We start from the raw sequence: 12,349 nt of genomic DNA, 5'->3' as shown, positions 1-12,349 counted from the left end.
CAAGGCGACGTCGGGAGAAAGACCACGCGATCTCAAAGCTTCTCTCGCTCCCCAGTATCCGTCCTCATCTTCCTCGTCCCAAGAGCATCCGACAGAACGAACATACAAGAAACGGAGAGCACACTGAGCAAAATAAGGACACTGAACTATCAACCGAAGAACCTCCCAAACAGCCCACCCTTCTTCTTCTTAGGCGTCGAAGCCTTCACCTTCTTCACTTCCACTCCGTCCTTCTCCTCCTCCCCGCCTCCCTCCGACCTCTTCCTCTTCACCGCCTGAGACGACGACTCTGCTACATCCTCCTCCTCTTCCTCCTCCTTCAAAACAACCTCCTTCTCCTTCCCAGGCGACGTCTTCCTCGGCGAACGTCGTTTCGCAGGAGAGGCTTTCTCCTTCTCCTCGTCGTCTGAATCCACGTCTCCTCCTGCCGAAGACCTGCTCGGCTGCTTCCTCTTGAACCGTCCTCCGTTGGTGGAGCTTCCGGAGCTTGAAGGTTTGGATCGAGAGGTGGGTTTGGACGGCGAGGATTTCGTCGGGTTGCGTTCCTTCTCCTCTTCCTTGTCGTCGTCGTGATCGTCCGACACTTCGGGAGTTCCATCCTCTTCTTCTCGAGGGACCGAACGAAGGTAGAAGCATTCTCCTGCTCGGACGATATCGATCCCGCAGATTCGGGTCAACCTGAACGAAGCACGAAAAAGAAAGAAGAGCAGTCAGAGCACGTCGAAAAGAAAAGCAGAGTGGGCGGCGGCTCGACTCACTTCTGCTCCATCTCCTCTGGGATAAGTACTCTTCCCTCCCCGACGATCTCCTGTCTAGCCTCGTTGTCCTCATCACTCGCCTTCCCCAGGATCCGAGCACCCTCCTCCTCGATCGCGTCGACGAGAGCGAGGGAGCAGAACGGGACGACGAAAATGGTGGTTTCGCTGAAACGAGTCGGTCCAGGAATTCGAAGGAGATGGTAGACGCATTGGGATCGAGTGATGGGACTGGTTGGGGGTTCAGACTGTTTGGAGAGGGAGACGGTTCGAGAGGAGGAAGGGGAGGAGCGCATGGGAGAGGGCAGAGAGATGGAGGGTTGAGGGATGTTGGAGGGGAGAGGAATGCTCGAGGGAGGAGACACGATCGCGGGAGGAGGTACGAATGAGCGAGGAGGAATGGCCATTGGGTAGTTTGAGGTCGACGAGTGGGAAGGGAGGTTGGACGTTGAGGAGGAGACCGGAAGGCTGGGTCGAGAAGGCGAAGACGAAGACGAAGGAGACCAGACCATAGGGGGAAGGGCGTAGGAGGATCCAGGTCGGGAAGATCGAGAGCCATGGACGTGGTAGGAGAGGGAGCGACTTGAAGCCGAGGGGTACGACGGTCTCGCCATCGGGAGGGAGGGGGGAGGTGGACTGGCGACGACGGGGTTCATCGGTTCCGGCTCGTCGAAGACGAGTGGCGAGGGTCGATGAGGGGCGGTCGAGGTCGATGCTTCTGGTTGAGAGGGGAAGGGGAACGAGGGAGGTGCTTCTTCTCTCGCTGGGACGGCCGGTCGAGCGAAAGGATTGGGTCTTGCGCTGGAAGGACTTGGTTCCGAAGCTTTGTAGGGTGCGATCTGGAGGGGTAGACTATCCTCCTCGGCGGAATCCGAAGTAGGCACGATCTCGTTCTCCGAGTCGTTTCGTTTCGATCCCAACGTTGAAGGAAGAGCGACCGATGGAGGCGCGTCCTCCTCCTCCTCCTCGTCCTGGTCTCTCACGTCCTCCTGTCCGTCGAAGTCCTCCATCGCGGGCAAATCCTCAGCTCCAGCATCTTCAACCCTCGTCTCCGCCCCCTCCTCCCCATCACCCTCCGACTTCGCCTGAACGATCCCGACCACATCGTCGTCCGAGTCGCCAGAGTTCGACGCGTCCAATCCATAATCGACCGATCCTTGACTCGAACCTGATTCCGACCTCGATCTCGATGACGATCCCCTTCCCATTGCTGGAACGTCTTCCTCTCCTGCCAGAACTGCCGCTGCGAGTTCCTCGTCCGTCGGAGGAATGTTCTCCTTGTCCTCTTCCTCCTCTTCCTTCGACAGAGGAGGAGTCCTCGCTCGACTCTCGGGAGCTTCACTGACGAGACTCTGCTGAGGCGGCGAAAGATGGCGAGGGACGTCGGGGACGAGGAAGGTGGTGGGTACTGGTGGGAGAGAAGGATCGGGGAGGTCGTTGAAGGATGCGACGGGAGCGAATCCAGGGGAAGGAGGACCAGAGGGAACGTCCTCTCGAGGTGGGGTTTCGGGTTCGACGTAGGCTGGGACGATGGAGGGTTCTGGTGATTCTCGAGAGGGAGCTTTGGAGTCGATGGGGGTTCCTGGTTCGTCTTGAGGAGGCGTTCGAGGCTCGACGTAAGAGGGGACGACGGAGGGTTCGTTCTCGAGGGGGACGACGTCGAGAGCGAGCTGAGAGGGACGAGAAGGAAAGGGAGTCAGAAAGCGCGTCCTCTTGAAGGCGAGAGCGAAACGAGGGACCAAACTGACCTCTTCCTCCTCCTCTATAAGCCTCTGATTCCTCTCAATCGCCTTCTCCAAATCAACAGGCTGTCGATCCGAATCATCCACCACGTCGTCGTACTCCATCTGCTCCGACGGAACGGGAGAGACCTGCCTCGTCTCAGCACCTTCAACGACCAAGCTCGCCTCGAGATGCTCGGTGGTGGGGACGTCGGGAGTGAGAAGGTCGGTGGGGGGAGGAACGGCTCGAGGATCGGGGAGGTTGGCCTCCTCCGCGTCCTTCGTCGAGGGAGATGGAGCTGAGGATTCGTTCGAATCGACGAGGAAGACATCCTCTAGTTCTGAAGACGATGATGAAACAGGCTGTTCGACAGAAGAAGGCAGAAGGAGTCAGGACGAGAAGAGTGGAAGAAAAGAGAAAGAGAGACGCGACGAACCTCCTCAACGATCTCCTCCTTCTCCTTCTGCGCTCTCGACCCCGACGGACCAGCTCCAGGACTACTGAAGAAGGGAGGAAACTCGTCCTTGTCCCAAAGACCAGCTTTGATGACTCCAGGAAGGATCCTCGAAGGGGAAGGCTCGACGGGAAGAGGGAACGACGGTTGATCCGATTTGAGCGAAGCCGGATTAGGAGTAGCCGACCGACGGCTAGGAGATGATTCCTCGAGTGGTGCTGACAGGGGAAGCTCGTCTTCGTTGTCGGGGGAGGAAGGAAAGTAGAGAGGGGAGGAAGGGCCGGCGTAGAAGATTTCTGGTTCGTCCTTCTTTGCGTCGCCGTCGTCTTGTTCTTCCTCGGAGTCGTTGAAGCCGATGAAGTCTGCTGCTCCTGTTGGGACTGCTGAAAACAAAAAACGCAGTGGTCAGCGAGTTGTTCCTTCGCTCGAAAGAAAGAAAAAAACGGAAGGCGGACGAAAGACTCACCACTCTCCCCTCCCTCCTTCTCCTCATTCTCCTCCAACTCATCCACCTCCAGTTCCGCATCCATTGGATCTCCAAGAACCCTCCCCCGTTCCCTTTCCGACTGCTCCATAATCGAAGCCAACGCAGCTCGTACGTTCACTCCTGCCAACGCGTCCTCCTCCACCTCAACCAACTCCTCTCCTCCGACGTTCAACGACTCTCCCATCATCTCATCCTCCTCCATCTCCATCTCCTCGACCTGGACCCCGGTCTCGTCGTCGAAAGTGATGAGCGGCTGGAGCGAGTCCTCAGGTTCGGGGGAGGTGATCTCGTCGGCGAAAGAATCGGACGCGAAGAGGGAAGGAGGGAGTTGTTGAGGTGCGGGAGACATGGAGGTGATTTCGATTTCGGAGGATTCTTCGTTGGAGAGGTCGAGGAGGGGTGCTTCTGAGGGGGAGGGTTCTTCAGAGGAGGATTCGTCCTGGCTCGACTGGGAGTGAGATCGGGGCTGGGAATGGATTTGAGTGGGTGCAGGTGCTGAAGGAAAGGAAGCAGAGCAAAGCAAAGCGAAAATCGGGTCAGTTTAGACACTGCGAAACTCGCTCGAAGCTCAAACGAATACAAAGAGAAACCGAGAAGACTCACCTTGCTCCTCCTCAACTTCATCCTCCTCCTCCTCTTCATCATCAAACTCAATCGCACTCTCCTTCCTCGACCCCATCTCCTCGATCTCATCCTCTTCACTATCCTCATCCTCAATCACAATCTCCCTATCTCCGTCGTTCTCCGTCTCATCGTCGACCACAACCTCCTCCGGCCTCGAGGAAGGCAAGACCTCGATTTCGTCCTCTGACTCGCTGTCGCTGTCCATGAGGTCGACGACGTCCGCGGAAGGAGCGACTGGTACTGGTGCTGGTGCGGGAGCCGAGGTGGAAGTTGAAGCTTGAGCGAGAGCCGGAGCTGGAGGAGGAGGAGAGAGCACAAGGGACAGAACGAGCGTCGCCGATCCTGCTGCTGGAGCGGAAGGGATGGCGTGGTAGATCGGAGCCTCCTGAACGTCCCTCACTGCGAAAGGAGAAGGTCCGATGCCTCCGTGCTCCTCCTCCTCCTCCTCGTGGTGATGACCGTCGTGCTCGAGAGGTTTCGGTTGGATCGCAGCTTCGTGCTCCATCTCGAAATCGTCCGGGACAGATGCTGGAGTTGAGGTCGAGGTCGATTCCGACTCGACGGCGACGGAAGTGAGAGGAAGTGGAGGGTGAGGTTGGATAGCCGCTTCGTGTTCGAGTTCGAACTCGTCTGGTTTGAGAGTCGACGGCGCGTTGAGGGTTGAAGCGACTGCTCCGAGAACGGGAGGGAGCATCGACGACGAGGACGACGAGGAAGAAGCCTGAGCGTCGAAAGGAAGGTAGGAGGGCCTCTCGGGACTAGGTTTCCAACTCGACGACGAAGGAGGAGGAGGAGGAGAGGAGGCGGGTTTGGGTTTGGGTTTGGTAGGGGATTTGGCTTCTTTGGCGGCGATGAGTCGTTGTCGAAGGAGCTTGGCCTTGAGGTCGAGTTCCCGAGCCGGCAGGGCGATGGCAGGGACGGATTCGGGTCGTTCGATGGCGATGATGTCGTCGTCTTCGTCCTCGACGGCGGATGGTGCTGGTGCTGGTGCGGAAGGGAGTGTCGACGCGTCCTCCTCGACCATCTCGCTCTCCCCTTGCACGAACTCCTCCATATCCAGATCTCCCGCCTGCTCCTCCTTCGCCTCAACCTGCTCATCATCCTCCCACCCAACCAAATCCCCATCCCTCTCCACCACCTCCCTCGCTTTCTCCCCAAACAATGGTCGTCCCAACTGATCCGCGTCCAAATCGACTCCCTCACCCTGGAGAAGGGAAGGGTCGATCTGACTCCCTGCGAACGACAGCTGCTGATTCTCCTGAGGCTGAGGAGGTTCCATCTGATCGAGGAAGGAAGCGAGACCTTGGAGGACGTGAGGCTCCGTCGTCGAGGCGAGAGGAGTTGAGGCTTGGGATTGGGAGGGCTGCTGAGCGAAGAGATCGTTGGTGAGAGGGAAGTCTCCGTCCGATTCTGGTTCGTTGGTTCCGTCCTCGGAGGGAGAGCCGGAGGGATAGTCGTCGATGAGGGATTGGTGTTGGTGTTGGACGGAGGAGATGGGAGAGAGGGTTGGGCGAGGTTGGGTCGCTGCGTCGGCGGTCGCGGTAGGAGGTGGTGGAGAGGGAGAGGGAGTTGTGGTCTGAGCTGTAGCATCGAAGGCGGGTGCTTCGACCTCTGGGACGTAAGAAGTGATCTCGTCGTCGTCCTGCTCGTCATCAGGTCCAGACGATTCCGCCGCGTCGAGCTCGTCCAACTCGTCGTAGGATCCCTCGTCGAGTTGATCCTGGTCGTCCTCGTCGTCCTCCTCCATGGCTGCGACGGGTGGGGGATGGCTCAAAGAAGTGGAAGCAGTGGGCTGGGAAGCTGAAGGTCGAGGAGGGAACCGTTGAGATTGAGCGGCGAAGGGATCTCGAGAGAAGGGTTGTTCGATCTCGTCTTCGTCTTCCTCTTCCTCCTCCTCGTCCCACGAGTCCTCCTCTTGTTCCTGCTCCTCCGTGTACCCATTCGGCTGCTGCTGCTGACCCGACTGAGGCTTCTCGTCGTCCGAATCGCTCAACTCAATCACCTCCGGACCTTCTTCCTCTTGGACCCTCCTCGAGCTCGACGACGATCCTTGAACGAACTGCTGAGCCGACTCGAGATTCCTAGCACTCGAAAACCCAGGGAAAGATTGCTGCTGTTGTTGAGCTGCGTTTCGATGCTGAGCTGGAGGAATTGTCCGTTGTTGGGGCTGCTGCTGCTGATCTTGATCGTCGCTGGACTCCTCTTCCTCGTCCTCCTCGTCGTAATCTCCCTCAGGCTCGACTTCCTCGTCCTCCTCCATCATCAGGACGTCCTCTTCCTCCTCTACTGCTGGTAGGGTTACGTGGAGTTGATCTTGTTCGTCGTCGTCGTCCGAGTCGGAGATGACTTGAGCTTCAGCGAGGGAGGAACCAGCTCGAGGTTGAGGAGGTTGAGGTAGGTGGGAGTCAAGCTCGTCTTCTTCCTCATCGTCGTCGTTGTCATCATCTTCTAGAGATACAAAGAAAGGAGGAGCGTCAGCCATCAAAGCCCAGAAAGTATAGAAAGAAACGTTGAAGCTCACCTTCCTCCTCCTCGCTCTCCTCTTGACTCTCCTCCCTCTCCAACCCACCCATCCCCTCCCCACTCCTCCTCCCACTACTCCTCAACGCAGCCGGAAGCGGCCATCCCTCCTCCTCTTCCATCCCATCCTCGGTATAACTCGTCGTCCTCGTCTGCAGCGTGGGCCTGACCGCCCCTCCTGCTCCAAACACATCTCCTTCCGCCTGCCTCACTCCGTTCGTTAGAGCGTAAACCGGCTCAGGATCAGGGAACAGCGGTTTTCTCGGAGGATGGAGCGCAGAGTTGATGGTGCTCTCCAGATTGCTCACCTGTAAGACACAAAACGAAGGGACGAAGGGGGTGAGCTCGACGCGGAAGGAAGGAGACAGAGAGGGAATGTACGAACCCAAGCGTCAAAGACCTCTTCGGGTTCATCGTAAGGGTTGCGATCGTAAGGACGGTTGAAGAGGAGGGAGAGTCCGATGCCTTGCGACATGGAAGGCGGAACGAGCGAAGAGGGAGGACGAGGGAAGAGGGGCTGAAGGAGGAAGGAAGAGGGAAGGAGATCAGGAAACAGCGAGGTTGTGTGAGGTGCTGAGGGAAGAACAGGGCTTACTTGAGTTGCTGTTTGTTGTTTATTGGGACTTGTTAATACCGTTCTTGATGCGATCTTGATGGGAGAAGTACAGAACCAAGAAAGGAGGAGGGACAGAGGGGATGAAGGCTTTGGGTTGAGGTCAACTCGTTTGAATCTCGCTCCTCCTTCTTTCCTCTCTTCCCTCTCCTTGCCGACCGTTTTCCCTGCAACCTTCGTGAATGATATAAAAACTAAAACGGTATGTATGTGGTGAAAACTAATGCAAAGAAAAACAGAGAGAGTACGTATAAGACATGATTCATCACCTTCCCTCTCCCTCTGCTCGTCCTGCTCCCTCGAAACAAAGTCCAAGCTAAACTAGTACGACGAAACGTCCACCATCACCTCCTCGTTCGCCGAGTCCGTCATGAGCCTAGCGTCCTTCGATCCTCGAGCCCCACCGCCCTCCCCGTCCTCCTCCGCCTCCTCGTTGAAAGCGGGCGACGCGTCTCCTCCTCCTCCTTCCTCAGCACCGTACTCCGGTCCCTCCCCCTCCCCGTCGTCCAAGTCCATATCCAGATCCATCGGAGCGTTCTCATCCCCATCGTACTCGTTCGGTGTAGTCGAGGCAGTCGTCGTCGTCGTCGTTCCAGGTGTGGTTGTCGAACTCGATCCTTCTCCGTTCGTCGTCGCTCCTCGATGATGATGTCCGTTCGTACTGCTGCTTCCTCCGTTCCGATGCGAATGCGACGACTTCTTGAGGAGTCGATGAACGAAATCCTTGGTGAACTTCTTCATCTTGGCTTGTTTCTCCTCGTTCAGCGGCGGAGGGAGGGTGGGAGAGGACATGTAGGACGTGGATTGCTTTTCCTTGCGGACGATGAGGGAGGTGCACTACAAACGAAAGAAGAACAAGGTCGGAGGTTAGCGAGGGTTCAAGACTCGAGGAGGGAACGATCGAAGAAGGAAGAAAACGGAACGAGAGAGAAAGACAGACGCGTCTCGCCAAACTAAAACTCACCTCCTTCGCATACTTCTTGAACCTCTCACTCTCCCCAATCTGCTCCTTGTACTTGCTCATACTCCTCACCACCACCTCCCCAACCATCTTGGTCAACCTCTTCTCCTTTTGACTCTCCAACACCGACCCTCCAGTCCCACTCCCGCTCCCACTCCCTCCCGCTCCAGCACTCGCCAACGAACTTGAGGAAGCGTTCGCACTCCTACTGCTTCCTCCCAACGAAGACTTCTTCCTCTTCTTGGATGGGTCCGGCACCGGCGTTGCAGCAGCAAGAGCAGCAGCAGCAGCCTCAGCAGCGACTCGTTCCTTCTCCTTTACGTCTCGATCGGCCTTGAGTTTGGCGAGGTACTTCTGGAGATCGAGAGCTGCTGGAGCGGGTTGATGTTCGTTGGTGGTGGTGGTAGAGGAGGAAGCGTCGGGTGTGCGAGGAGAGCCGGCCGAAGGGGAGAAGAGTGGACGGGCGTTGGGGACGAGGGAGGCGAAGAAGGAGTCGACGGCAGGGGTGGTGGAAGTTGAGGCGGAAGAGGAAGAAGAGTTGTTGGGGAGGAGGGAAGTGGATGCGAAAGGGTTGGATTTCTCGAGGGTTGGGGTTGCGGTGGGGAGAGAGTTGCTGGAACTGGGTGCAGGAGATTCGCTGCCGTTGGCTCCGTTTTCTTTGTCGTCGCCTGCGTCCGGCTGGAAGAAAGGAAGAGGAAGAGGGAGAGACGAATTAGGTCGAAGCTCAAACAGGACGACAGGACGGAGAGAAGCCACTTACTATGCGAACAGGTTTCTTGGCTATACGGTAATTCGTAGGAAGCTTGCTCCAGGATTCCAGCAGCTGGTCGAAGAAGAGAAGAGAACGAAGCTCGTCAGTCGACGCGTCTCGAATTCGAGCGAGGGAAGAATAAGACTCACCTGATCAGCAACCTCTCTGGCCTCACTGTTCTCCTCCTTCTCAACCGTCGACCTGATCGAATCTTCGATCTTGGAGTCGATGATCTTGTTTCGTCCTTGCATCGGCCAGGCGGACATCGTTTCGAGGACCTGACGAAAGAACGAAAGAAGTCAACATCGTTCGACGAGCTCGAGAAAGTAACGAGATCTGCGACTCACCAGCTTGACGACGTCCTTGTCGTCTCCGAAGTCTCTCAGAACGTTCCCCATCAGGTTGAATCCGTGCATCCTCATGACTTGACGTTGAACGGCTTCGTCGTCGGTCATCTGCAGTGAAGGAAGAGGGAGAAAGGAGAAAGCCGATCAGCACGCAAGCTCCTCGAGAGAACAGTCGTGCAAGAAACAAATCAGAGCAGAACGCACCTTGACTCGACTCAGCAGCTTCGTGAGCATCGGTCGATTCGACGTCGATTGACGAACGGCAGCGATAAGTTTCGGGACCTCGTGCTCCTCGACGGGTTTCAGAATGGGCTGCGAGGATTGATATAGATGGCGATCAGCTCAGGATCGATTCTCGTTGGGGTCTTTCGAAGCGAGAAGGACGAGAAAGAGGGAGGCAGAACCCACCATGAAGTCCTCTCCCAACTTCTTCCCCTTCCTCCTCTTGTTTCCCTTGAGTCCGAACTGTTCGACTTCGTCGGCGATTCCGAGAGCTGTATTCGATACCGATAAAGAGAGAGCGGCGTCAGCATGGAATGCTCGTCGAAAGAAGAGAAGGTCGAAAAAGGAGAAGGAAGACGAAAGACTCACCATCGAGGTACAAATCGTCCATCCCACCCACATCCGTCTGAGTCTTCCCTCCAATCGATCCAACGCAGTTCGGCTCGTCGCAATAACAGGGTTGGGCGTCGTGTCTAACCAAACGAACCAAATCCAAATCAGCTTTCGTTCATCCCCTCTTCCCGTTCCCGACCCGTCTCCTCTCTTTTCCTCCCCTCCCGCCTCCTTTTCGACTTCAGAAAGTGAGACTCGCCCGTATCGATCAACGTTGTAGTTGAACGTCAGCTCCTCTCCCTTGACGATGTCTCTCTTGGCGAAGATCCCCATCCTCATTCGTTTCCCAACGACCCATTTGGCGACGTAGCAGTTCGGGTTGCAGCTGTGGTTGGCGAATCGTCCGATCCCGCCTTTTTTGGTAGCGTCGAGGTACTGGGTGGTGGAAGAAGGGAGAGGGAGGAGTGGAGGAGAAGGGGGTGGCGTGTGGAAAGGCGGGGAGAGGAGCGAAGGAGGAGCGTGGGAGGAGGGAGAGGAGGAAGATAGTCAGGTCCTGACGCGCTCGTCCTCAGCGGGAAAAGAGGTGATCTTTCTCGAACAGGGCGTAAAGAGGAAGGAAAGAGCTATGGAAAGAACGATGGAAGGGTGTGAAAAAAAGACTCACCTCCTCCTTCTGCAGCATCATGAAGTAGAAATGGCGAATCCCAGACTCGGCGTACTCCCTCATTCGCTTCATGAACGTCGACTGTTGAACGACCTCGCCGATGTACTCGTAGATGAAGGCGTCCCTGTAGATGTGAACGCGCATCGAAAGCAGAGGGAGGAGAGGGAGAGGAAGGGAGAGGAGGGGAAGGGAAGGAACGGGTCAGCTGTTCTTGCCAGCGGCGCGACGGAGGTGGAGGGACGAGGGAGGGAGCAACGAAGGAAGGGAAGCTCACGACTCGATGTCCTCAGCAGCCCTCAGTCCGAAACCCTTTCGTTCCGTCTTGACGACTTCGATGCCGGCGTACTCTTTTCGGTTGAATCTGTCGAGAGGAAAGGGAGAAAGGACGAGAAAGGCGGGGCGGGTGGTGGAAACGGAGCGAAGGGAGCGAGGGAGGGAGGAACACAGTCAGCTCCGTCCCCTCATACGTTCTCCTCGAGCTGTGGACCTTCTCGAGCACGAGAAAGAAGGGGAGAGGACGAGAAAATGAAGCTGGACTCACCTCTGGTTCTTACAGTGATCTCTACTCCTGCATTCCGACTCCAAACACTCGACCTGAGTCAACCTGTTGATGCAACCCGATCCTTCGCCGCACGCTTGATGAGCCTCGTCCCTGTCTGTTTATGAGAAGATCAAGAGAAACAAAGAGTGAGGTGAGCACCGTCTCTTTCTCCTCTCTCTCGCAAGCACAAGAGATGTGACTGAAAAGTGGGTTGGAAGGAGAAAACGCGAAGAATGCAAAGGACGGAAGGGGAGGAGGAGGAGGAGGAGGAGGACGAGAAGCGAGCTTACCAGGTCTGAAGTTGCAGTCGCACACCATCGCATCCTCATCCTGATGACTCCTCCCCAAGGTGTTGAACTGGTGGTGGTTGGTGGTCATCTTGATGTAGGTTTTGGAAGCTTCTTCGTCTGCTAGAGGGAGGTGGCTCATGTCGACCGGATTGTCCTCGACGGTGACCTTTGGTTTCCTCGGCGCTTTGGGTTTCTTGGGTTTGGGAGTAGAGGAAGGAGGAGGGGAACGAGAGGAAGAAGAGGCTGTAGGAGTGGATGCTGATGATTCCTGCGGTGATTGTGGATGGGACGAGTGGGAGGAAGGGGAAGCTGAACGAGAGGTCGAGAGAGGTGGAAGGGAAGCGGAGAGGGAAGAGAGCGATGGTTTGACGTCCTCCTCAGTCTTGATGTCCACGACGATATCCGTGGGAGGTTCCGATGGTGAGAAGGGTGGAGGGACTTCCTCCTTGACGAGCATAGGCGAATCCATTGGCGATGGGAGGAGAGAGGGAGAGGAGAAAGGAAGGGAAGGGGGTTGATGTCGAGCTCGTCCGAAAGAGTCGTCAATCGTTTCTGACGCTGTAAAGAGAAGAGAAAGCGTGTCAGTCGCGTGTTAAAACGTTAATCAACTAGATACGTTTCGTGACCTACTGTTTACTAGTAGAACCCAAGAAGTCTGTTTTGGGTTGAGGTCGTCGTCGAGGTTCAACTAATCAGTCTGCGCTCTCCCGCTTCGTTCGAAGGTCAGCTCAAACAAACCAACACCCACTCCCAAATCCCAAAAACTGCCTTAAACCTCTGCCTTAAACAAACCATGTCACCCTCTCCTCCTCCCTCCTCTAGAACCTACCCATTCACTCGCTCCCGATCCAAATCCACCAACCCCGAGCCTTTGAGCTCGACACCTCCTCCTCCTCCTCCTCCCTCTCCCTCCTCCTCCCTCACCTCCCTCGCCGCTCGCCCTAGCCTTCCTCGCGCTCATCGCACCCCCTCTCGATACCAGTCCTCTCCCACGCCCTCTCCTTCTCCCTCCGCTCCCAAGAAATCGGTCAACAAAGTCGCTGGAACATCGTCGATGACGGACGA

At 56.6% G+C, this 12,349-nt stretch overlaps 2 protein-coding genes across 2 annotated transcripts; both read right to left on the bottom strand.

Moving 5' to 3' along the window:
* Window positions 1–88: 88 nt before the first annotated feature.
* BDY24DRAFT_442447 (uncharacterized protein) lies at window positions 89–7,266 on the bottom strand. Its single transcript, XM_076644685.1, has 9 exons — window positions 7,158–7,266; window positions 6,948–7,079; window positions 6,564–6,870; window positions 4,022–6,490; window positions 3,398–3,913; window positions 2,914–3,314; window positions 2,504–2,839; window positions 759–2,425; window positions 89–678 (listed from the first exon to the last, which is right to left on the bottom strand). The coding sequence occupies exons 2-9, from the start codon at window positions 7,035–7,037 to the stop codon at window positions 150–152; spliced, it is 6,315 nt and encodes a 2,104-aa protein (XP_076495278.1). The 5' UTR covers window positions 7,038–7,079; window positions 7,158–7,266; the 3' UTR covers window positions 89–149.
* Window positions 7,267–7,300: 34 nt separating this feature from the next.
* BDY24DRAFT_108931 (uncharacterized protein) lies at window positions 7,301–11,980 on the bottom strand. The gene is made up of 14 exons (XM_076635846.1): window positions 11,915–11,980; window positions 11,285–11,842; window positions 10,995–11,109; window positions 10,728–10,814; window positions 10,454–10,577; window positions 10,049–10,224; window positions 9,826–9,929; window positions 9,643–9,728; window positions 9,439–9,546; window positions 9,235–9,342; window positions 9,037–9,165; window positions 8,897–8,959; window positions 8,140–8,814; window positions 7,301–8,012 (listed from the first exon to the last, which is right to left on the bottom strand). The coding sequence occupies exons 2-14, from the start codon at window positions 11,751–11,753 to the stop codon at window positions 7,497–7,499; spliced, it is 2,760 nt and encodes a 919-aa protein (XP_076495277.1). The 5' UTR covers window positions 11,754–11,842; window positions 11,915–11,980; the 3' UTR covers window positions 7,301–7,496.
* Window positions 11,981–12,349: the final 369 nt, after the last annotated feature.

Source organism: Mrakia frigida, assembly GCF_051309035.1.
Source record: "Mrakia frigida strain ATCC 22029 unplaced genomic scaffold BDY24scaffold_21, whole genome shotgun sequence".
Lineage (NCBI taxonomy): Eukaryota > Fungi > Basidiomycota > Tremellomycetes > Cystofilobasidiales > Mrakiaceae > Mrakia > Mrakia frigida.
Note: the sequence above shows the minus strand (reverse complement) of the source record. Positions and strands in the feature narration are given on the sequence as shown.

Excerpts from the sequence above, each read along its gene's own strand:
- BDY24DRAFT_442447 (XM_076644685.1), bottom strand. The coding sequence starts at position 7,037 with ATGTCGCAAGGCATCGGACTCTCCCTCCTCTTCAACCGTCCTTACGAT. Across the intron at positions 3,315-3,397 it reads GAAGGAGGGAGGGGAGAGTG|CAGTCCCAACAGGAGCAGCA; the intron begins GTGAGTCTTTCG and ends TTTTGTTTTCAG. Across the intron at positions 2,840-2,913 it reads AGGAGGAGATCGTTGAGGAG|CCTGTTTCATCATCGTCTTC; the intron begins GTTCGTCGCGTC and ends TCTGTCGAACAG.
- BDY24DRAFT_108931 (XM_076635846.1), bottom strand. The coding sequence starts at position 11,753 with ATGGATTCGCCTATGCTCGTCAAGGAGGAAGTCCCTCCACCCTTCTCA. Across the intron at positions 9,729-9,825 it reads GGACGATTTGTACCTCGATG|CTCTCGGAATCGCCGACGAA; the intron begins GTGAGTCTTTCG and ends TATCGAATACAG. Across the intron at positions 9,166-9,234 it reads ACAAGGACGTCGTCAAGCTG|GTCCTCGAAACGATGTCCGC; the intron begins GTGAGTCGCAGA and ends TTCTTTCGTCAG.